The sequence below is a fragment of the Xyrauchen texanus genome, chromosome 7 (assembly GCF_025860055.1).
Source record: "Xyrauchen texanus isolate HMW12.3.18 chromosome 7, RBS_HiC_50CHRs, whole genome shotgun sequence".
NCBI classification, from domain to species: domain Eukaryota; kingdom Metazoa; phylum Chordata; class Actinopteri; order Cypriniformes; family Catostomidae; genus Xyrauchen; species Xyrauchen texanus.
The window spans coordinates 47982146-48007933 of NC_068282.1; the positions used below are offsets into that span (position 1 = coordinate 47982146).

The 25788-nt window shown below is 37.5% G+C and overlaps 1 protein-coding gene across 1 annotated transcript in view; it reads right to left on the reverse strand.

Annotated features, from left to right (window-relative positions):
* szt2 (SZT2 subunit of KICSTOR complex) overlaps positions 1–25788 on the reverse strand; it is a 120721-nt gene that overhangs the window by 57772 nt on the left and 37161 nt on the right. The window contains exons 39-51 of the mRNA XM_052130392.1: positions 25176–25250; positions 24942–25080; positions 23536–23644; positions 22253–22373; positions 21710–21862; positions 21501–21603; positions 19959–20064; positions 19569–19656; positions 18430–18548; positions 18086–18250; positions 12256–12340; positions 2543–2719; positions 1984–2175 (exon numbers count right to left, since the gene is read on the reverse strand). Coding sequence (XP_051986352.1) covers positions 1984–2175; positions 2543–2719; positions 12256–12340; positions 18086–18250; positions 18430–18548; positions 19569–19656; positions 19959–20064; positions 21501–21603; positions 21710–21862; positions 22253–22373; positions 23536–23644; positions 24942–25080; positions 25176–25250 — 1632 coding nt within the window. The remainder of the gene's footprint in view (positions 1–1983; positions 2176–2542; positions 2720–12255; positions 12341–18085; positions 18251–18429; positions 18549–19568; positions 19657–19958; positions 20065–21500; positions 21604–21709; positions 21863–22252; positions 22374–23535; positions 23645–24941; positions 25081–25175; positions 25251–25788) is intronic.

Here is a 25788-nt window from a genome sequence, read left to right on the forward strand (position 1 = left end):
CCAGCAATCTGCCACCAATTTATGTCACATTCTCATATTTAGGGCCCCGAGCACCAATGGTGCAAGGATCCTATTCTTCTTCTAGGCGTTTATTATATATATAAAAAAAATTCTCCCAAATGAAATCAAATTTTTGTGGGCCTAAACATACTCAAAAAATTTTGAAACTTTGCACAGGCATCAGAAGTGGTGAAAATTGACATCTGATATGTGTTTCAGAATTAGGTGTGGCAAAATGGCTTGATAGCGCCTCATTCAATGATGTGTGCTTTACGCTACGTTTCACCTACACGCACAAAAATTGGTACACCTGGGTAACATGCCAATACCAACAAAAAAGTCTCTTGGACTCATGACCTAAACTCAACAGGAAGCCAGCTATTTAGATTTTTCTCTTCAATTTTTGCTCAGTTTTTGCCATTTCCAGGCCTCATACTTTAACGAACTCCTCCTAGAGATTTCATCAGATCTACTTCATATTTGGTTATTCTAATCTAACGGCATTGGAGATGCTAAATTAAAAAGCTTTTGAGTTTTCACTGACATCTGACAAAGTTTGATGTTTTGCCATGAAACAGGATGTTGTTATAACTCATGTCCAATCTGCCCCAAACTTCACATGTTTGATAATAGTCCCGGCCTGAATACATCTACGTTCCAATATTCAGTTTTAGTCATAGCGCCACCTACTGGCAACAGCCAATTCCAGGTCTAATACTTAAACTCCTCCCAGAGATTTAATCAGATCAACATTATATTTAGTCCGTCTTAATCTAAAGGTCTTGGTGATGATAAATTGTGAAGCTTTTGAGTTTTCGTTGAAGGGCGTGTCTGTGGCGGCCTGACAAGGTTCGATATGAAACAAGTCACATTTTTGAGGCCTAAATATGCTTGAAAACTCATGAAACTTTGCACAAATCTCAAAAGTGGGGAAAATGTACATCTGATACTGGTTTTAGAATTAATTGTGGTAAAATGGCTCGATAGCGGCACCTACAAAATGTCAACGAAGCAGCCCTCATGATACGTTTCACCTACAAGTAAGAAATTCGGTAGGCATATGTAACATGTCAACACGTACGTAAAAGTCTCTTTTAGACCCATATTCCTAAACCAAACCGGAAGTCAGCCATTGTGATTTTTTTCGTACATTTTTGCTCAGTTTTTGCCATTTCCAGGCCTCGTACTTTAACAAACTTCTCCTAGATATTTCATCAGTTCTACTTCATATTTGGTCAGACTAATCTAACAGCCTTTGCGATGCTAAATTGTGAGTTTTCTTTGAACGCCGTGTCCATGGCGGCCTGACAAAGTTTGATGTTTCGCCATGAAACAGGAAATTGTAACTCAAACATAAAATGTCCAATCTGCTCTAAACGTTACATGTTTTATAATACTCCCAGCCTGAATACATCTACGTGCAAATATTCAGTTTTAGTCATAGCGCCACCTACTGGCAACAGAAAATGACATGTTTTACACTTTGATACACTCTTAACAACATTTAAGTACTAAAAAAGGCTAAAGAAAATTGGAGTGACATTTCCCTAGCACAGCAGCCCCAACGTGCACCAGGGTGCGAGGGCCCGTTCATCACTGCTTGCAGCTTTAATTACTTATAGAATTGCAGGTTCTGAATAAAAATAAATAAGTAAATAAATTTGCTTCTTTGTCTTTTCAAATGAATGGTAAAATTTAGAAATTTACATAAGATTAAAATAGCATAAAATCCCAAAAGAAATGCATAATTGTATTGTTCTTAATTCAGGGAAGAAGAAATAGTATCATAATCATCATCATCATAAAAAAAAAAAACATCTAACCCTTTCGGTCAAAAATGACTGTCAATGCCAAAAATGCCAAAGGGAGGTGGTATTTTCAATATTATAGAAGGGTTAATATTATGTGTTTTTTTGTAGTGTAAGTTTTAACTGAGGTGACATTAAATATGATTCATTGACCTAACAGGCATCAGCACCTCACCTGTATTCACATCCCGTGGCGAGGCAACAGGCAGGCAGAAGGTGTCCAAACACAACGGGTTGGGCAGCACGCGCATCTCCATGACGACATCACAGAGGGCGTGTCGTAGGGCGGCCCTCAGTCTTTCTGTCAGCTGCAGTGGGCTGATGTTACCCTGCTCCCACACATCAAACCGCACACACACATCTGCACCTGAGGAAAGGGGTCAACAGAGGTCGCACACATTCATCATCTGACCTACTTGATACAGAACAGGAACTACATCTTCTCAGCCAGCCAGAAAAGCAGAAATTATTGTTATGAATAAACAATATGTATCGCCAAATATTAGCATTTCAAACAGTAAACTCTTTTCTATGCCTGGTTTCAAAAGTACAAAACATTTATCCATCTTTTCTGCAGTAAATAAAAAGGTTTTGACATCTAAAGTCACAAGTCACACCCACACCTATCACTTCTGAAGATATAGATTTAACTACTGGAGTCGTATTGTTTACTGCCTTAATGTGCATTTAGCTTCAAAGTAAAAATAACAAATATCTCTGCTATAGCCTCACACCTGAGCTCTGATTGGGTGAGTCCACCTTGACAACAGTCGTCAAGGCCTCAAACTGGGCCTGCTCGAGGGAGATGGTGGAGGCGTCTCCTCTGGGAACCGGAGTGCCGCCGTCCTGAGCTAGAAGCAGCAACGGGCATCCTTTTGAGTCCACAAACGACAGTGCGACGCAGGCGATACCTGAGGAACATAAACGGGGTTACAGGAGAAAGAGATAGAGGACGAGAATTTAAGAGATGCATTTCTGGGTGGTCAATTCCTTTAAATAAGCGTTAAAGAGAACTGGACAGAATAGCATGGTGCAAAAAATTATGCTCTCTTCACCCCAAAAACAACCAGTAAATTTAGCTAGCACACAAAAACAAATGCATGCAATAGACAAGCATGCCAAAATATGTGCTCTTAAATAATATAAACACAAACTATATTTCAGAAAACAATGGCTCTAGTTCAGTGTGAACTCGTAAATCATATAAATGGGTTTTTATGCTTTATTGTATTGACTTGGTTATGCTGTTTACAGGAGGTCATGGGAAGCCACTGTTCTTCTGATAAGCACAGAAAGAGCGATTCCACCCATTAGATTCACGGAGATCGATGGCGCCTCCGCTTCAATGGTTGTGGCTATAAAAAAGCCTTGCAAACAGCGCAGCGCGTTTATGACAGTCGCATTAAAAGGCATTAGCAGCAAACAGTGGAGCACGAGCAGAGATTTATCCAGCTGCTTGCATTAGCGCATGCCGTTAGAACTTTGATGCATGCTCGCTGCATGAACGATGTGTATGCCAGATAACTGCCACTAATACATTGCAAAAAAATCACCTAGGACACATCAGCACCATTGTGCTCTCATATGTTAAAGTGTGCAAGCATTCCATGTGACCTGAGCCTGTATGTCTGTTAGGCTCGAAACGGAGGCTACTTATAGAATAGTACACTAATATAGAACTCTTTTCAGCAGTATGCTTTGTGTGTACTGTGCACAGCATGTCAATTATTTCGACATGCATAGAATAATTGGGTGGCCTGTAGTACTTGCCAAAATGTACAATATACAATGCAAAGTGCTTGACCTGACTCTCTAATGTGACAAATGAACCAGAAGTGATTACAGCCACCATTTTTAACATCCCTCATTTTGACTAATTGTTATAACAAGCGCTAAACGGTAGTCTCATTAAGAATGGCGGCAGTTCAACGTCTCACAGAGGTGCTTTTGGAGTCGCACAGGTTCAATGCATCCATGCTATGTCTGATTAAAATGTATATTCTTTTTACTTTTCGATCAATAACTGACTGTAAAGAACAGAAAGGATTTTAAAAGAGATATTATTCAATGAAAGCGCGATTGACACACATTACACGGAAGAAATGTTCCATTTTAATTTCAAGCACTTTAACAAAACAAGGTGGTTTTCCAGAGTTTACATTTCTAAAAGCTACATTCTAGCACTTTAAGCAGTTTTTCTATTGCCAAATCAGTGCTTTACCTATCTGCTACTAAAATGTAATGTATGTTAATCATCTAAAACATTATTAAATGTAGGGTTGTCAATTGAGTACAAATTTGAATCGAACGTAATCAATTACATAGAATTAATCAATTAATTGCATCCAAATATATATTATTTGCTGGGAAAGGCCCCCAAATATTGATAAATTATATAAATAATGCATAACGTTGAAATATTATAATTTCAATTGAAATTCAGTATAAAATAAATTGCATTATTGTGGCAGATTAATAAAGCAATTGATTAGACAATACAAAAAGTGGCTTAAGAACTCAATATATTGTTTGTTTTATTCTCGTATCATTGAACAAGCCTACAGTTCTTCAATGTGTCCAGTTCTCACAGTACGCGTGATCTTGCGTTTCATCTGCGCTATTTTTAATTGCCGTTCTATTTACATGTGCATGCCTCAGACGGACACATTTAGAGTCTCGTATTGTAGAAAAATCTGTACGTTTATTACGGAATTTCTGTGCATGTCAGGGGGCATGATTAATTGCATTATTTTTTTAATGTGTTATATAATTAAATCGCACAAAAACACATGCATTATATTTATAATTATTTGAAGATAATTAAGGATCTTGGTGAATAGTGCGAACCATGTGAATAGAGTAGAACAAAGCTACAGTGAAATGTGTACGTTTGACGAGACATTTACCTAGATATGGTTTGTTATTTATTTTGGCGTGCGACATTGAAAAATGTTATATTTTGTCCCATCCCTACTCATGTTTGTAGTGGGATAAATGGCAACTTTTCCACTAACTATTTTTTAAATATTAGGTAGTACACAGTGTTTTCTGTGCAGTACTCAGCATGTAGTAAGCTAGCATTCTATTGCAAACATAATACTCTAAACAACACATTTTCCTCTAAGAACATACAGGCTTCTTTTAATAATTGTGGAACACTTCTGTGGTTCGGGAAAAAGGTGAATGATGCAGCTAAGATGTCTTCTTCTACAGCCAGTTTTTGTCATTGTGGATCAATTGTTTTAACAGAATATCCCTGAGCAAGTTCATTTAAACTGCTGACTCCTTTATAGCTAGCTACTTGAACATTAACACATCTGGTTCAACTGTACAGATATTTCAAGATAACTATCGCCCACTATGGTACTGAGGTTTATTTCTGCCAAAGCAATGCAAGACGTATATCAGGTATTTGCAACGGTTTGGTATTATACCTTGAAATTGAGAGGGTGGAAAGAGGTTCTGAACAAGCTCCGACATTGTACCTGAGTCACAACCCACAGGACAGAAGAGTGAACAGTAGACAAATCCACAGACACCAACCAAAATTCAGAACAGTTTTGTAAACTGGATGGTCCAATTCACTGAGAAGATCCAAATCAAATGAATGATTTGTTCAGAATTTCCACAGAAATGTCAAAAATAAAGTTAAGGAAAGGAAAATAAACCCTTTTACATTTTTCATTGAGGTCTATATTTTACTGTATGATTGTCCTATAATTATGTTTATTATTATTTTACTTTTTTTAAATTGCATTGCTTATCCACCTCACATAAGGTGTGCACAATTTTCAAAACAACATTTTCAATCAGCCATATCAGACTCTTTAAATTTCACTTTGTTAACAATAATAATTTTCCTGAAAAACAAGGAAATGTCTGAGAAATGTATGCACTTAGGTTGTCATTACAGCGCTTCTTTTTGAAATGATAAAAACATATTTATTATGTTGTTGAATTTCAGTGCTGCTCATTTGAATCAAATCATTTCCATACAAATAAGTTGATACATCTGTACAAAGCTAACTGATGTTGATATTATGTATGAACAAATGGTCACCCTTCTTTCCATTAAACACCCATAATAATGCATTACGGATGTGACAGTATCGGACAGTTCAAATAAAATCATATGAATATCAAAATGGAAGAATCAAACCGACACAAATCGTACTTTAAATATGATGATTCAGATGCATTGCAGACTATTGCTCTGATCTGTGAAGTGTTTCAATCTTATTGCATTTATAGCAAACATTTGGGAAGGGATCATTTTGACAAACCTTGAGAATTGATTTGTAATATGATAAACGTTGGATCTAATATTGCTGCACAGCTCAGTGTGTGGCGCAAACACCCGCTAGTGTGCTACATGCTCATGCAGTGCTTACTGAAGCGGTCAAATGCATACTACAGTTGAAGACAAAAGTTTACATGCACTTAGGTTAAAAGTCGCTAAAACTCATTTTTTAACCACTCCACAGATTTAATATTAGCAAACTATAGTTTCGACAAGTCATTTAGGACATCTACTTTGTGCTTGACATTAATACTTTTTCCAATAATTGTTGACAGGCAGATTGTTTCACTTTTAATTGACTATATCACAATTCCTGTGGGTCAGAAGTTTACGTACACCAAGTTAACTGTGCCTTTAAGTAGCTTGGAAATTTCCAGAAAATTATGTCAAGCCTTTAGACAATTAGCCAATTAGCTTCTGATAGGAGGTGTACTGAATTGGAAGTGTACCTGAGGATGTATTTTAAGGCCTACCTTCAAACTCAGTGCCTCTTTGCTTGACAACATGGGGAAATCAAAATAAATCAGACAACATTCTTTTTTAACAAAATTGTGGACCTCCACAAGTCTGCTTCATAGTTGGGAGCAATTTCCAAATGCCTGAAAGTTCCATGTTCATCTGTACAAACAATAGTACGCAAGTATAAACACCATGAGACCACTCAGCCATCATACCACTCAGGAAGGCGACGCATTCTGTCTCCTAGAGATCAATGTAGTTTGGTGCAAAAAGTGCAAATCAATCCCAGAACAATAGCAAAGAACATTGTGAATATGCTGGAGGAAACAGGTAGACAAGTATCTATATCCACAGTAAAACAAGTCCTATATCGATATAACCTGAAAGGCTGCTCAGCAAGGAAGAAGCCACTGCTCCGAAACCGCCATAAAAAAGCCAGACTACAGTTTGCAAGTGCACATGGGGACAAAGATCTTGTCCGCTGGTGTAATGAAACAAAAATGTAACCGTTAGGCCATAATGACCATCATTATGTTTGGAGGAAAAAGTTTGAGGTTTGCAAGCCAAAGAACACATCCCAACTGTGAAGCATGGGGGCGGCAGCATCATGTTGTGGGGGTGCTTTGCTGCAGGAGGGCTGGTGCACTTCACAAAATAGATGGCATCACCAGGAAGGAAAATTATGTGGATATATTGAAGCAACACCTCAAGACATCAACCATGAAGAAAGCTTGTTTGCAAATGGGTCTTCCAAATGGATAATGACCACTAGCATACCCCCAAAGTTGTGGCGAAGTGTCTTAAGGACAACAAAGTCAAGGTATTGGAGTGGCCATCACAAAGCCCTGACCTCAATCTGATAGAAAATTTGTGGGCAGAACTGAAAAAGCATGTGCGAGCAATGAGGCCTACAAGCCTGACTCCGTTACACCAGTTCTGTCTGGAGGAATGGGCCAAAATTCCAGCAACTTATTGTGAGAAAGTTCTGGAAGGATACCCAAAACATTTGACCCAATTTAAACAATTTAAAGGCAATGCTACCAAATACTAACAAAGTGTACGTAACCCACTGGGAATGTAATGAAAGCAATAAAAGCTCAAATAAATAATTCTCTCTACTATTATTCTGACATTTCACATTCTTAAAATAAAGTAGTGCTTCTAACTGACCAAAGACAGGGAACATTTTCTACGATTAAATGTCAGGAATTGTGAAAAATGAAATTTAAAGGTTTTTCGCTAAAGTGTATGTAAACCTCTGACTTCAACAGTATGTTTTAAAACAAACCTCGACTTGCAGCCTTGATGGAAATCATATCTATTTTTCAAGAGGGCAAAGTCTGCAGTTTTGCTGCAGCGTTTTGATGGTTTCCCTCATTGTGTAAGTGCCACTTTTACAACTGTCACTTCCATAATGGCAGTTAATCCCCCTTTATGTAAAAACAACATTTAATCCAAAAATTTAAGTGCGTAGTCTCCCAAAAACTCATGTCCATTTTGTGTAAAATCCATAACGCAAGACCATCTCTCAATCTATACTGGAAAAAAAATTATTCTGATGTCCAGACTCTCTCTGCAGCGTTTTAGGATTATACATACAAATGGTTCATTAACTGGCCATAAGTAATTTATGTGAAGTTTAATTTCACATTTTCAATGCAAATACCATGTCCATAATGCTGGAATTGACCAAATTGAATATTAAAACTTCTCTTACGAACTCTCAAAACATTCTAAGAAGAGTTGGGGGTGGATATCAAGATTTTCAGTGAATAACGACTTCACTTTTGGCCTGTTCGTCACACAAAGTCATATGGAAACCTTTTATTATACTTTTAAAATGCTTTTTGATTTTGAAATGCTTTTTCATTATATGGAAAAGAGCGGCCAGTATACGCTTCAAAGATTCACCTTTTGTGTTCCATGAAAAAAAGAAAGTCAAATGAATTTGGAATAATTAAATAATGACAGAATTTTCATTTTTTTGGTGAAAATTTTCAATAATGGTGGAAGATCATACTTTAATGTTTCTTCTAATAGCAGGTGCATTAACAGATGTTTGAGGAGCAGCTCACGAGGGGTTGGTTTGGCACGTATTTGTGCGGACTGTCAGTTCATTAGTGGTGGGGAGAGGAAGGAAGGGGAACCCTGTGGATTCAGGCCGAAGCTGCTTCAACTTTCACAGTCTCCATCTGACAATTATCTCTCAGGATCAAGTCATTTAAGAACCCTAAGAGTCTTGTTAAAGACACTTCATGCTAATGAGAGCCCAACCTTTCCCTCCACAGCTGTTGGAGTAAAACTTTTGGTTTTACTTTATAAACTTCACATGCACTCCAAAGGACCATTCAGGCTTTTTGGCTTGAAAATCAAGAGATTCGGATACAGATTGCAAAATAGATCTTCTATATGCAAACATTTTTGAAGATTTTTTGAAGTGTATTGCAAGAAGTACTTAAATTGTAACTAAGCAATTACTTGAACCTAAGAAATCATGCAACAAGTTGTACGTAATGATTTATCCTAAATTAATTATTTTTAAATAATAAAAAAAAAATTCTCACAGAGAATAATGCAACTGTGAGAATGAAGAGTGTAAGCAAATAAACTCTCAGTTTACAGCAACTATGAAAAGAGAACGGTTTAACAACAGAAAACTTTATAGTCACAAAATGAAAGGAACAATAGATTGATGTATGAATGGATGCATTTGACTAACATTTTTCCATTTTCTCTCTTCGTCCACAATTATTTCTTTAATAAGTATTATTATCTGTAATAATAATAATAATAATAATAATAATAATAATAATAATAATAATAATAAGTCTATAAATCCCTATAAAATAAAATTAAAAAAGATACAAGTTTATTATGATAATCTGAGATATCCAGGTATAGAATAAATGAATACAGTAAAAATACACCGATCAGCCACAGCATTAAAACCACCTGACTAACATTGTGTAGGTCTACCCTCGTGCCACCAATATTCTTCTCACCACAATTGTACAAAGCGGTTATCTGAGTTACCATAGACTAAGTTTAAACGAGTCTGAACAAAGCAAAACTCTGTTGACCTCTCTCATCAACAAGTTGAGCAGATATTAGACTTTCACAGATATATCGGCATCAGTGTATATGTTTTCCGATATGAAAACCTTTTTTCAGAACATATAATGCAGAAAACAATGCTTGGGGTGATTTAGAATTGGTGTCTTAACTTAGTTTGTCCAGCAGAGCACGTGCTGACTCCATTGTTTACAGAGCTGACTCTGAACTGACGGGGGTTCTGCAGACAGTGCGGAGTTAAGTGGTGTCTTCATGGTAAGCTGCTAACTAGTTTGTGAATTACATACTGGAAAGTTAATAAACAATGACCCCATAATTTTCCCTTTTCAATATAACTGATATAAATGTTAAACCATGTCACTCATGTTGATCACATCTGTTTGCTGTTAGCCAGCTATAGTTGGTCGGTGCAGTCTGTAATGTAGCAGATTGAAAGGTAAATTGCATCTTTTTGGTGGTGGACTGTGTCGGTTGAGTGCTGATTTCACGCTACGTTGTTACCTAGTTGGTGAGATACTGGAAAGAAAATAAAGTCCATCTTTTACTTTCCTTGACAATGAGCTTATAGCTAACTAGCTAACCATGTAGCTACTTTCATACTTTGTCATCTGAGTGGAAGCTAATGTGTAAACATGTGTTCACCAAACGGTTTTGTTCAGGATTCACAGTTTGGTACCCCTTCAACCGAACAATTCCAGTCATTGCATTTACAAACTGTAATATTTTAAAGTCTGGTTTTCCACCGTTGAAAGTTTCCCTTGAACTCATATCGCAGAAACCTGCCAATAATTGACTGACAGTTCTAAAATAGTCAGCATTTGACTGATATTAAATAGTAAGGATGTTTATTTAGCTATTATATTATTTTGAATTTATTCTATTGGTCAGCAACTGACTGACACTAAACATACAGTACTGATGTTTATTTAGCTATTCATTGTATTTTTATTTATTCTTTATTTTTTCAGTGTTCATTTCTAGAATTTGTTGACAATTTATAATAATAATAATAATAATAATAATAATAGTCAAATATTCTTTGATAAAAATATTTAATAAAAGCAGCCTTCTGAGTACCTTTGCATAGGGGCAGTGGTGGCTCAGTGGTTGAGGCTCAGGTTTACTGACCAGAAGGACGGGGGTTCAAGCCCAGCACCACCAAGATGACACTGTTGGGCCCTTGAGCAAGGCCCTTAACCCTATCTGCTCCAGGGGCGCCGTATCATGGCTGACCCTGCACTCTGACCCCAGCTTAGCTGGGATATGTGAAAACTAATAAATTTCACTGTATATATGCAAAAAAACTGTGTGTATAATATGTGACCAAAAGAAAGGATTCTTCTTCTTCTAATATCGGTGCAAAATCAGTGGAATATCCACATAGAAAAGGTCTGTTTTCATTCCAGCTCAAAAAATGAACTATATCAGCCACCATATCGGTAATCTGTGAATTTTCCCCCTCTCAAATCGGTATAGATACAAAAATCCCATATCGGTCGGGCTGTAATTATCATAGTTTTAAACATGTAATAATTTGTATTTTTATAATGGATTTTCATAGTTTCATATTGAAAGTCTGGGTCTGGAACAAGACTAAAATAGTCAAATCTATACATAAAAGATCCAAAAATAAATGATGAAGGACTGGTAAAAAGTTTCCAAGTTTTAATGAGATCTTTAATGAGAAAAAAAGTTTAAATCTGATAGTTTGGGGGGCCTGGGTAGCTCAGCAAGTATTGATGCTGACCATCACCCCTGGAGTCATGGGGTACATGGGGTAACCTCCTCGTGGTCGCTATAATGTGGTTCTCACTCTTGGTGGCTTGTGTGGTGAGCTGTGTGGATGCCGCGGAGAACAGAATGAAGCCTCCACATGCTGCGAGTCTCCACGGTAACACACAAGAAGCCACGTGATAAGATGCGGAGGCAACTGAGATTCGTCCTCTGCCACCAGGATTGAGCCACCACGGGGACTTGGAGCACATTGGGAATTGTGCATTCCATTTTTTTAATAATAATCTGTTAGTTTGAATAAAAATCAACCTGCTCAGCTGTTACATATATTTTACCATTGTTAATTTCTACAGATTTCCCCCCACAATCAAATTCTGCCATTCAACCAGGGCTCCGTGAAACAACCAAAACTATGAATAACACGTTCTAAAAGTGTGACAGTTATTAAAAAGGCACAGATTTGTGTTGGGGTGGAGTAGCTCTGTCAACACAGTCTGTGTGTGATACCACAAAAGTGGTCCTTTTTAATAAGGGTGTAGCAATAAATAAACACACCATCCAGTCAGCAAATCCAGACATATCAACAAATCTCACCTTACAGTTTAACACAGAGAGCGAAAGCAAAATGTATCCGACTGGCTGCTACTCTGCCAACACACACTGGTGGACCAGAAATAAACCTCACTGAATTATTTCAGCGAGGTAGAAGAGTGTGCAATTCTGCACGATTTTAGGAGCAGTGAGATTTAGGAGGTTCTAAACAAAGTACAGTTGGGTACAAATCAAAAAGTTCAGAGAGTGAGAGAGTTTCAATAAAAGAGAAAAAGGAGAGAGCTGAGAGATGGTTTTCTTGCTGAATTGTAGGAATGGAGCTTTCTTTACCTTTGCCTCCAGTGCCTTGTCCTCCTGGTTTATTGTAGAGGTAGATATCATGATCAGGCAGCTCACTGCTTAAATGAAAGTAATGCTGTAGAGAGAGAAACAAAGACAATGGTTTACTGATTGTAGAATAAGGGTGTGTTCACACTTGCAGTTCGGATCTCTTGGTCTGGACCAAAAATAAAAATGATACATTTAGTCCTGGTTCATTTACCATTCACACTGGCATTTTTAACACCAAAAGGTAAAGATACGAAACAAAAGGCATCAGGAAAATATCACAACCTGATTGGGCAGCTTTCATGATGTATATTTTGTGACGGAACTTGCCAAACATCCAAAAAAATGCTGGCTGCTGGGCTAAATGTGCTCGTTGGATGTATATATGTATATATGGTGTTATTTTTACCAGCTGAGAACAAACAAAGTGCTAATAAAATGTGTAAAGGAGTCAAAACATCGGCAGGAATTCCTCCATTGCACACACACAAACGAAGATATGCTGCAAGGACGGCTGACGGGCAGTTCCGACGTCAGTACTGAACTGTAATGGGAAACCTATGATGAGAAGAACCAGGTTTTTGGTCCGTTTAGACGTCTTTGGTTCATGTTGCGTTCATATATCAACCGAACCGTACCAGAGTTAGTTTGGAAGCGGACCGAGACCTACTATTCAGCTGGTATCAGTTTGCTTGTTTGGTGCGCACCAAGGTTCGTGTGACAGCATTCACACTCGTTCAAATTAACCGCACTAAAACGAACTCTGGTGCGATTGCTCTGTTAATCTAACCAAACCTGCCAAGTGTGAACACACCCGAAAAGGCCTGGTACTAATAATAAAATGGTTATTTAATCATTACAGTCTATAAAAAAAAATAAAAAAATAAAAGTATTTGGGTATTGGTCATAATTACGGTTTTATTTTATTTTTTTTCATTATTGGTATAATAGATTATATTATATTAGCTCTTTTAAAGGTACACTCAGTAACTTTTGTCTTTGTGTCATCTTGGACTTACACTGACACCTAGTGGCTTGGATACAGCATCATATAAAACCACTAGTTTCCGTTTCAGATGTCATTGTAGAAATGTTGTATTCACAGTCAGCCATGATTACTTTAATCAATGAGTGAAAGAGTCAAATAACAGGACAGTTACGGAGATTAAGAGAGTAGTGATTCTAACATTTTAATGAGTGCTCATGATTTCCTACAAGTATTGCAAAATTACAAATCATATCTTTAGAAGTTAAACTTTTTTAATGAGGAAAAAACTAAAGTGCACCTTTAAGGAATGGAGAGGAGATTTTGAGTTCTGAACAGTACAATTAACTTTCTTTTTTCAAAATATCTTAACAGTAAAATCCTTCAAATATCTGATTTCAAGTGAAGCATGCGATTATAATATGAACGGTATTTCTTGCTTAACCCTCTGGGGTCTGTGGGTATTTTGGGCCCTGGAGAAGTTTTGACATGCCTTGACACTTGTGTTTTTTTCAGTTGCTTAAAAACATATTAATGGCTAAAGTCTGATAACACTGTATTCAGCACAAACTGGGCTACAATAATATGTGAGCAACATGTATGTACAGGTTTGTATTTTTGAGAAAATAACGTTTATGCATGGTTTTTGAAAAAACTAAAATTTTAAGTCACTGAAATAAGGTCATTAAACAGATACTAAACATTTGTCCACAAGACTTTTGAGAACTGGATCTTGTAGCCTAGAGTTTCTGCTACAACATTATGTGAAAACAATCCTGATCACTCATTCATACAAAACAATATAGTATTTTAACTTTTGTAAGACAATTTTAGTGTTGAAAGGTAATATGCGAGGAAGCGTGAACTATCATGAATATGGATGCATTTCACACCTGAGCATACAAAGACCCCTCCTCTGGGCCTATCAATGAGGGATAGAGAATGAAAGTGAGGAGACTTAATGATCCAAATCAAGTTAAGTTAAAAGAAGTAATCTGACTATATATTTTCTTTACATAAAGGCTTTACTTAATTTTAGACCTACACTACCGTTAAAGGAAGTCTCTTCTGCTCACCAAGGCTTCATTTGTTTGATCCAAATACAGAAACAACATTGATATTCTGAACTCTTTTTACAATTTAAAATAACTGTTTTCTATTAGAACATATTGTAAAATGCAATTTGGGATCAAAGCTGAATTTTCAGCATCATTACTGCAGTCTTCAGTGTCACATGATCCTTCAGAAATCATTATAAGATGAGTGATTTTCTAATATGGGCATATTTAAAGTGCATTTTACTCATTTAACCTGAACACATATTTGCAAGCACACGCTTTGTTGATGATAATGAAGCAGCATAAACACTATTTAAAATATAATCTAAACATTCATATAATTTTATATCATATTACATATCATATTTATGTTATACAGCATACAATTTAAATACCTGCTTTAGCCGAAACAGCATTTAAAATGTAACTAAAACTTGCTTATTAGGAAATATTCCATATTTCAATCCTCTGAATCCTGGCTGGCAAGTCTGGAAACAGTCCCACTAGTAAAATATGTACGTTTATATAAAATAGCATGTCAGCTAATGAAAACTCAATGACGTACTCGTCTGAAATTGTATCCGCGGCTGGATCAAGTCTCTCTTCAAAATACAAATGTTCATCGGAGTCCTGCTCTTCTTCTGAGAAAAATGTTAACTCTTCCTTAATATCCCGGAGCTTTCTTGTCTGTGTATCGTTGCAAACACGCAGAAAAATGAATGAAATGTGTTTAAATCAAACCTCACAGTCGCCTGTGTATCGTTACAAACATGCAGAAAATTTGAGTTGTGTTGTGTTTACACCAAACCTCATGTCGGGGGCGTGTACATTTGCATCGATCATCTCAGCACATTAGCGTATGAATGGCGCACTCTGCTGGTGGGTGGGATCACATTATAGATAATTAGATAGCCTAATAAAAACTGTACATCGCTTAGTTTCAAACGGATTGCATTGCAGGAGTATATTTGTTTTAAATTTGAATTGTTTTATTTAAAAGTAGACATTTTAAGCTTTCTTTAGACATATGTTTCATGTTTGTGTGATAAGTATTCGCGGAGTTTCAGTTAATTTTAATGACGCGTTTCTGAAATATGCGCGTGAACACAGAGACAGCTGCAAGCTCACCCTTTTTATTTTCTTTATTTTACAAAAGCGCAAGATGATTTTGTTGTTATTGTGAGTGTACACAAATAAGTAGACCCTTTATAGTCTCTAATGATGTCTTACACTTATCTGTATACCCAAAAATGTAGTATTTTAAGTTGTTTCTGCTGTAATGACGAAAATATCCAGCAGGACGCTCCGGCATGTCCATCGACCCCAGAGGGTTAAACCATGCAAAGCGTACACTGTAAACCCTAATGCTCAAAATAATTAATTGTTTTGAGCAGGGCAAAATTAAATCACAAATTAGTTCAAATAAATGAACCTTGATGAGTATTTAGAACCTTCTCTTTCTTCTGAGCTTAAATTGAACAAACTGGGCAGGGGATTTCGGTTTCCCAGCATGCTTTGCATGGCACACGATAGAGTAAATGTTAAAATGAAGTGTTAGTAACACTTTATTTTAGTGTCCTTGTTATACATATTACATGTAATGACTATAGTGCAAACAGTCAACTGTGCATGACTACAAGCAACTAACCCTAAACCTATAGTAAGTACATGTTGTTGATTAACATAACTCAGTACTTTCATGTGTAATTACACTGTAACAAGGACACTGTAAAATAAAGGGTAACACTTTATTTTACGTAGTCCTTGATACAGAGTAATTACTTAGTTAATTACTTAGTAATAAACGTTGTAATTACATGTACCAAAATGTAATTAACATGTAACTAAGTTATGGTACAGCCTGTACTTACAGATTGTAATTACACACATGTAATAGGCAGCTACTGTTACACATATGAAACAAGCCGAGTCTGTTACATATGTGTTACAAACTTGGTACACTGTAATTAGGTAAGAAAGTAATTAGTACCACACAATGTAACAAGAAGTACTTAAATATATTAGGCTACTAAGGTCTGCAGTTACATATGGCAAATGTGTACGTTTTGTAGCATTACATGTATGTAACATAAAATAAAGTGTATCAAGATTGTACTTGAGTGCAATTCATGTGTGTCTACATACCTTATCCATCTTAAATAACCCATTAGTTCACCGCTAAAATACATGCATTAGCTTCTTTATTACATTAAAATTCTAAGTACTAAGTACTTTCTTACCTAATTATAGTGTACCAAGTTTGTAACACGTATGTAACAGACTCGGCTTGTTACATATGTGTAACAGTAGCTGCCTATTACATGTGTGTAATTACAATCTGTATGTACAGGCTGTACCATAACTTAGTTACATGTTAATTACATTTTGGTACATGTAATTACAACGTTTATTACTAAGTAATTAACTAAGTAATTACTCTGTATCAAGGACTACGTAAAATAAAGTGTTACCAAACAGCGTGCAACTGAAGTGCTACATAATGTGTCTTTGTGCAAGATTAATTTAATGGGGGATATTTGTTAATGTTGAATGTTTTGTTGAGGACAGGTACAATTTAAAATTGTTCTACAGCATATTGCTTCACTCATTGAGCAATTGCTATCCTAATCAAGTCATAGTGTTTCTAATTAGCATGCATTCAGCATGCTAGCATTTACTGTCCTAGCTAACTTGATTCTCTGTACTTGAAGTATTGAGCTCACGTGGTCATTTCAAGTTCAGACAAAGAGTAAAATGCAAAGTGAGTTAATATCCTCAATATTTCAAGTCAGACGTAATTAACATGCATATGTAATACAAAATCAAAATCTGAAAGTTTTATTACCTTAAAATTGGGAGTTTATTAAATACAAATAAATGTGATTGCCTCAAATATTTTGAGTTCTGCTAACTTAAGTTTTACCATGTAGATTTATAAAAGGCCATCATACTAGGAATGCACCAATATGAAGATTTTTGGCCAAAACAATACAGATTTTAACAAAAACATATAGGCAGACAACGATACAGATATTTAACAAACTTACCTTATTTTGTCATCAGATCACCGTTTTAATTGCTTAAAATTTACAAAGAGGATGCGAAAAGATACAAAAATGTATTAAATATGATAACATGGGGATTGATATGAAAAAAGGTTATTTTGTACTTCTAAAAAGTATTTGCACTTCTGGTTTTGCAGTTTAAAACGCAGCATTTTAAGGTTTCGTAATCGCACAAAAACATATTATGATTTCAATCTTAATTCAATCAATCGTGCAGTATTAATGGATATCATCCCGATTTCTCAGAAGTCAAAGTCTGCTGGTTTCAAAATGTTTTGGATGTTTCACTCATCATGTAGCCTATATAGCGAAGTGCCACTTTCACAACGGTCACAAATGTTTATGTATTTTTTCCCACATTAACGTGAGAACGAGACAGATTAAACTTAAATATTCTGAGGAGTGCCGACCCTTCCACATATTGTGGCTATTATTATTTCTGGAGTTTTTAAAATGTGTTACAAATTAATTATAAATAAACTATTGGTATACATATCAGTGTTCTCTTGTTTATAACCAATATTCCAATGGTTTTAATTTGGTCAATAACTGGCCGAGAGTATCGACAGCCCATACACATCAGTGCATCCCTATATCATACTGTTTATGGACTAAACAAAAAATTGTTATTGTGCTTCCCTGATTTAAAGGGAAACATCTCTATGAATCGCATGCAGCAGGGACGTGGCGACCTCAATCATGCTTGCGCTCAGGTGGGGCGGTACCTTAAAGTGGTGCTCGCTGTTACTGTCGGTGTATTTGGGGATGTGGAGGAAGATGAGGAGGTTCTGACGGAGGTAGTGAGCTACAGCCTGAATCCATGGCACACAGTACTGAGGCAGACAAAACTCCATCACTTCTGTAGCTGGAGAATCAGGAGGCTGAATGAACTGAAAGACAATATATTGTGTAATAAAGTTATACCAGACTTGCTGAGACAAACCAATCCAATCCCAATTGTAGAAAAAAAAAAAAAGCTTAGGCATAGTGACGGCCACAAAAATGGAGTATGAGAGAGAGAGAGAGAGAGAGAGAGAGAGAGAGAAGTATAGAAAGAGCAGAGTTTCACCTCCACATCAGCAGGAGTCAGTTTGCAGTTCCTGACCAGCATAACAGTGATGATGTCTAGTGTAGCCTCATCCAAACGCTTCCTCAGGACCTTCACTAACTCATCTGTGATCTCTGGACCTGTCAGTAACAGAACGCGGACAAACACATTTCCTTTATTTATCATTCCATATTACGTCTTCTCAATTGCACTTAAACGGCTCTCTAATACCAAGATACAGAGTTTGGTATGCTAATATTGGCTATTTAATTGTATAATTAAGCCACCCAGACAGATGTGTTGAACTCCCTATGTGCTGCATGTTGAACCCTGAAACTTCAATATGAATTACAAAAAGAATTGAAAATGAAAACAAATAAAAGACAACTGAAAACAGTAACGGCACAGCAGATGCAGTGCAACAGTGCCCCCTCCCAGCTGTTGATGGTACTGCAGGTGTCAAAATGAGGCGTTGGAGGACATTAAATGAATGCACCACTTCCAAGTTAATCTCAGCATCAGTCTATTGCCACAGAAAATAAAATTAAATTTGAAAAAATAAGCAATTTATACATGTTTTAATGCACATACTTAAAATGGTAGTCTATGGGCCAAGTATTCAAGAGGGTTTAAAAGCAGAAATGTGTAGCTTGTATTTCTGTTAAAGCACTTCTATTAATTGAGCTGAAATGTTGTCTAAATTGTCCTAGTGGTGGGACAACTTTTCTAGGCGAATGCACTTTCATAACAGGAGGTAAAAAATTGGCATAACTTTACACAGATACTAAGTAAGCGATTTTATCACACTAGTCTCAAGTCTTAAGGCTATTCTTAAAAAAAAAAAACGAAGCTTGTATTTTAACATTTATCCTGATGCAATGCATTTCCCCATAGACTTCAATTGTACATGCTTAACTGTAAATACCATTTATATTTGTTTTTGTTACAGAAGACTAGTCAGAATTATTGTCAGTGGTAGTTAACAGCATGCGGTCTATAGATCTTAATATGTTTTTAATCCCAGATATTCTCTGTTGGGTACCTCCCATAAATAAGCGAACTCACAGAATAAGATTAAATGCTCAAAAGAGGAGAGACAACTGTATTTATCTGCAGTGTGGATGTGGCCTGTATGACTATTTTCTGTCCCTTGCTCTCACCTGCACTCCCCACTCCATGTACCAGCAGTAAAATGTGTTTGTCCACCTGTCCAACAGGCCTTGAGCCTTCCAGAGATGAACGTGAAACCTGTAAACACAAGATACATTCATGTAATGTGCTACAAACACACATACTTACTCAGATACAACACACATCACAGTCGGCACTTTGGAGCTCTTTCTATGACCTGTTTTTCAGTCTATAAACTCATAATTCCTCACATCTTTCATTTCTATAACTCATCCCTTCAGGGAGTGGCTTATAAACGGCATAAACACAAGGACAGGTCAGCTAAATCGGTCACTCTAGATGGGGACTAGAGCACTAATGGCTGCTGAGGGCTCCAGTTTCCTGAAGAGCAATGAGAAGTGACAGTATGTGAATGTTACCATGAGGTCCTCAGAGACCAGTGGCTCCTGACTGCGTGCCAGACCTACAGAGCGAGACACGTGCATGTTTCCGTCCAGATCACTGTGCTTCCCCGTCTCAGAGAGTCTGTCAAGATGGACAGAGGAGGCCAAAATCATGACAAGTATCTACAAACACATTCTAGAGAATGTTTGCAGTAAAAGTAGAGAATAGAGAAAGAAAGAGACATATATATTTAACAGAAAGGTGAGGTTGGAGACTAAATCGAGTTTGTCAATATTTTGTAAAATAATTGTTAATTTTATTTGAGCAATTTTGTGTATTTTCAAATGTAATGTAGTACAACATAGAGTATATATATATGGAACTAGCAACACCAAGGATTGCTTCCCAGGCAATGCACATTATAAATGCATACCTTGAATGCAGTTACTCTTACGTTGGATATTTTTGTTACGTCCGACAGTTGCCGACCCGTCCGACAGTTGCCGACCCGTCCGACAGTTGCTGACACGTTTGACAGTTACCGATACGTTTGATACGTTTGACAGTTACCGATACGTTTGATACGTTTGACACGTTTGACAGTTACCGATACGTTCGATCAGTTGCCGACACGTCCGACAGTTGCCGACACGTCCGACAGTTGCCGACACGTCCGACAGTTGCCGATAAGTTTGATACGTTTGACACGTTTGACAGTTGCCGATACGTTTGATACGTTTGACAGTTACAGATACGTTCGATCAGTTGCCGACACGTCCGACAGTTGCCGATAAGTTTGATACGTTCGACAGTTACCGATACGTTAGACAGTTTTTTTTAACTGTTATGGTTACATTTACTTTGCATTTTGGGTACTGTTACTTTTATCTTTTTTCCTGTTACTGTAATTTTTACTTTCTAATGTTACTTTTACTTTATGCTGTTATTGTTCCTTTTATTTTGTACTGTTATTACTACTTTGCATTTTGGGTACTCTTACTTTTATCTTTTTTCCTGTTACTGTAATTTTTACTTTCAACTGTTACCTTTACTTTCTACTGTTACTGCAACTTTGAAAAAGTGTTTTCTAAATGAATAAATCTAAATGTACAGTATATACATTTATTACACATCTCTCCTGAATTAGTCATTCTGATTGATCAATCGCAGCATTCTGTGGTCAGATATTTTGTCAAATGACCAACTGACCTTTGCCCCAGGCAGCCGATTTCAAACATAGATGTGCAAGTTTCAAGTCTCTCGTATCACTCCAAGCTCTCTTTTATCTCACATATAACTTGAACTAAATCAAGATTTCATGTCCATTTATTTATAGTGGAATGATGTACAGTCAGTGAAAAATTATTGCATAATAAACCCCTTACAGTAATAAATAACCACTCATCAGGGTTCATTCTATGATAATGACCGACCAACTATATTGTTGGCTATACTGTTGCATACATATAGCCATTATATTGGCCATCAGTCCACAATGCCCTTCACATTTCTGCATTAGCCATAGAAAAACCTTGCCATTCAAGCACTAATATAGAGATATGGAGGTTCTTACTTACCGGAGATAGAACACAGATTTGGTGGTGCGCTCCTGATACACAAACATGTTTTTACGGTTAACCACACAAAAGGCATTTAGAACTGAACGCAAAGCCTGGATAGCTGAAAGAATCAGAGAGCAGAAATTAAGTTTGGGAAATAACAAAATGTGTACACTTATTAGGTTTGGAAATGTGTTTCCAGACTGGTCTACTGTGGTGTCACTCACCCCGGGACACGCCCATATTGGGTCCCATTTTGAGGCGTGGGTGAATATAAATAATGGTGTTCCAAACAACGTCACAGGCAAAGTACCCTGGTATGAACTGCATAGTGGCAGCGAGGTAGTCCCGCGGCTGATAGCTCTCATCGGCGTTGTAGTCTGTGGTGGAAAAAAGGTACAATTATGAGGATAAAGGTTTCATTTAAACAATATCATAACAAAAGGGAGATTAGTAGGATTAGCTGAACTCAACAGGCACTTTAATTTGCAACTGCAAGCTGTGCAATGTACAATGCAACTTGAGCATTTAAAATAACATCTCTGTGGTCTCTTGGATCTAATTCATTTGCACAGTCTGAGGTGGAACAATCGGTGATATTAGGACATTAGAGCAGTTATTTGCGCAAAAATGCAGCTATAAAAACTTTGTGGAGTGTTCAGACTGCTGCCAAATGTCTCATTAAAACTAAGGAACGCAAAAAAGCATCCCCTTACTCTTCTGTGTATATGGCCCCAACATGGGGGTGGCTCTGTTGATGGCTACTTTACCGTCAGAGTTGGTCATCCTGGGCCTGTAGAGTGACTCGTGTTTCCAGATGTCTTCTTCACTCTCTGCCACCAGGAGAGAGTGACATACATGACTGTCATGCAGGTCCTGCAGCAGGAGTCGCTGTGGAGAAGGAGAGGTTAAAAAACAAATGCAGAACAAACAGGGCAAAGAGGTTTGTTTGAGGCAGTTGGAAGCAGGGCTATAATAGTTTGGGATTTATTTATTTTCTTCTAATCCATCCATCCATTTTCAACCACTTATACGAAGTCGGGTCGCAGGGGCAGCATTAACCAGCTCCGACTGGGGGACCCCGAGGCGTTCCCAGGCCAGTATGGAGATGTAATCTCTCCACCTAGTCCTGGGTCTTCCCCGAGGCCTCCTCCCAGCTGGACGTGGCTGAAACACCTCCCTAGAGAGGCGCCCAGGGGGCATCCTTACCAGACGCCCAAACCACCTCAACTGGCTTCTTTTCAACGCAAAGGAGCAGCGGCTCTACTCAGAGCTCCTCACCCTATCTCTAAGGGAGAAGCCCGCCACCCTTCTGAGGAAGCCCATTTCGGCCGCTTGTACTCGCAACCTAGTTCTTTCAGCCTTCATGATCGTAGGTGAGGGTAGGAATGAAAACTGACAGGTAGATCGAGAGCGTTACCTTCCGGCTCAGCTCTTTTTTTCGTGACAGCGGTGCGATAGAGCGAGTGCAATACCGCCCCCGCTGCCCCGATTCTCCGGCCAACCTCCCTCTACATTGTCCCCTCACTTGTGAACAAGACCCCGAGGTACGTTTTCTCAGTGTTTTCTAGTTTCAGTTTGGTTAGTTTCTATTTTAGTTTTAGTATTTTAAGGCTGCCAAAGCTAAAGTGTTTACTGGTATCATTGAAATATGTTTCGCTTCTTTCAGTATCTCATGGCAGTCTTGTATTGCCTAGCACATTTTAATTACTACAGAAGCACACTAAATCTTAACGATCACCAACTACATGACTTTGTCAGTGTGTTACTGCATGATAATAAAGCACAACAGTGTGATTGATGCATGTCGTCATGAAACAAGAGACCCTCCTCTCCAAATCCAAACACAAGCTGTCACAGTGGACGCATTTAAGTGACCAGGTGTAAACTGCCATGTGTCTCACCAGACCACGTGTGATCAGATCACGGAGACGCATCGTAATACCAGGTGGAAACAGTGTCGAAGGGGGGCGGTTCTACGCCAGAATGAGCTGCAAAGTGGACCAGACTTCATTCTGATGGGCAAAAGCTGCAAGATTAGACCGTTCTTTACCTGGTTAACAATTCTGCACATTTCTCCGATCCTCCTCACGACCAGCTGATGGAGACGTAAATACTCCGGGATCTCCTCCTCGTCATCTTCTTTCTCTCTACTGAAGCTTCTGCCAACACAAGACGAACAACATTCAAGATTCACAAGATGCAAACAGTAAAAATTGTTTTAATAGTCTCAGCTGCAAAACATAATTATGTTTGTATGTCTGTGGAAATGAGTTTGCAATTAAGGCTCTACAAAACAGAATTGCTGTTGTTTTGTTTGCTTTGTAGTTTTAGAACACAAGTTCATTATAAGCATAAATTTACAAGGGGGGGGGGGGGGGCTCACATTTTTGCCTTCACTTTAAAAATCACTATGCTGCTTGCATATATACATGTAAATACTTACAAAGTCTATTGCTAAGAGAGTTCACCCAAAAATGTTAATTCGGTCATAATGTGTGTGTTCTCGCATTGGTTAGTGCTAAAATCGATGGACATTCTTGAGTACGTGAAGTTACTGTGAACGAGCTTCTCTCATAGCGCTCATTAGCAAAGGATGATACAATTTTCAATGTAAAATAAAATACATTTCAAAGTTGTAATCGTATGCCTTCAGAAGACTTGGAGTATGTGTCACATGGACTACTTTTCTGACACATTTGCTTCTTTAAGCTACAAAGCTAATCGCCATCCGCTACCATTGTATTGAAAGGACTGGCTGAGCAAATACAACAGTGATGCTAGCCTTATCCTTACCTATAATGGTTTTCAAATATTACCTTTCATGTAGTGTGTTATATAGCTGTTTGTGAAAGTAAAAAAGTACAAATCAAAGAGTAATTGACTCCCAAAAGAAAGAACCGATTCTGAACACCGGAAACAAGTCGTTAGTAATTCCAGACTTCCTGTACTAACCTACGTAATTTGGTAACAAAAAAAATGCCTCTGGTCTTCATTGGCTGCTCGTGAACAGCTTTGACCTGCCCTCAAACACTACACTAAGCGGTAGACCAATCACAACAGACTGGGGCATCTGACTCAGAGCAGTGTAGGCTCTCTGAAAGGAGGAGTTTAGAATGAATGCTTTAGAACAAGTCGTTTTTGACACTGGGGAAAAAAGGCAATGCTGCAATTTAAATTAGAAGCAAATTAAAGTGTTTTTTGACCTTGGATGCATGTAAATCTATTGTATGAGACCTTTAAAACAGAATTAGGCATGTTTAAAAGCCATAATAGGTGCTCTTTAAGGATTCTTCGATAATTTTACAGTAAAAGAAGAACACAATACTAAGCAAATATTTATTTTTATTTTTTTTTATTTTTAAGTGCAACTGTTCTATTTTTACTTGAATTTGGTGAATTTCTGAATATACATTTTAAACCTGCATACTGGATTTGAACGCATTTATGCAGCAATACCTGGCATGTGAAAAGACCTCCACTCTGTCTTGATGAATCCTGATGATGAGCCAGAAATCAGGCATGAGGGGCATCAGTCTTTCCTGCTCATTCATTGTGGGTCCTTCACATTCAGAATCACTGCTGCCTCCATCATAACCTGAACACACACACAGACACACACAAGTGAGATGGTGTGATGTGGATTTTGATGCATATGTGATCGTGAACAGACTGTGATGCGTGTTGTCTTACCCAACATGTCAGAGTCCAGGCTGCCCTGACTGGAGACGACACTCTGAACTCGACTGGGCCACAGTTTGCCACTGCCTGAAAGCATGATAAATCAGAGAGACTTCATTACTGTATGGCAACAAAAGTTCTTCAGTGTCCAAATGCCAACAACTCTAACTAGGTGTATAACTAGTGTGTAATATTTTTAAGGGATAGTTCACCCCAAAATTAAATTTCAGTCAGTTTACTCACCCTTGTGTTGTTATAAACCTATATGACTTTCTTTCTTTGTCTTAACACAAAGGGAGAAATTGTGAAAACATTTTGTGCTCAGTGATGTCATACAATGGCAGTTTGTACACACACACACACACACACACACTATTTAAAGCACTTCGACTGCCTAGAAAAGCACTATATAAATGTAATGAATCATTAGACATGAATAGAATTTATGCATGAATAGAATTTATGCAAATGAGCCAGTTCACAGTGGATGGCGTTACCCACGTGATGCTGAAAATAGAAATCAAGCGATTGACAGAATGTACTGTCGCTCATCGTGGCTGGTTAGGACAAAAACTCTGAATAACATAGAAAATATACCTTTTATGGTAAATGGTCTGCACTTATA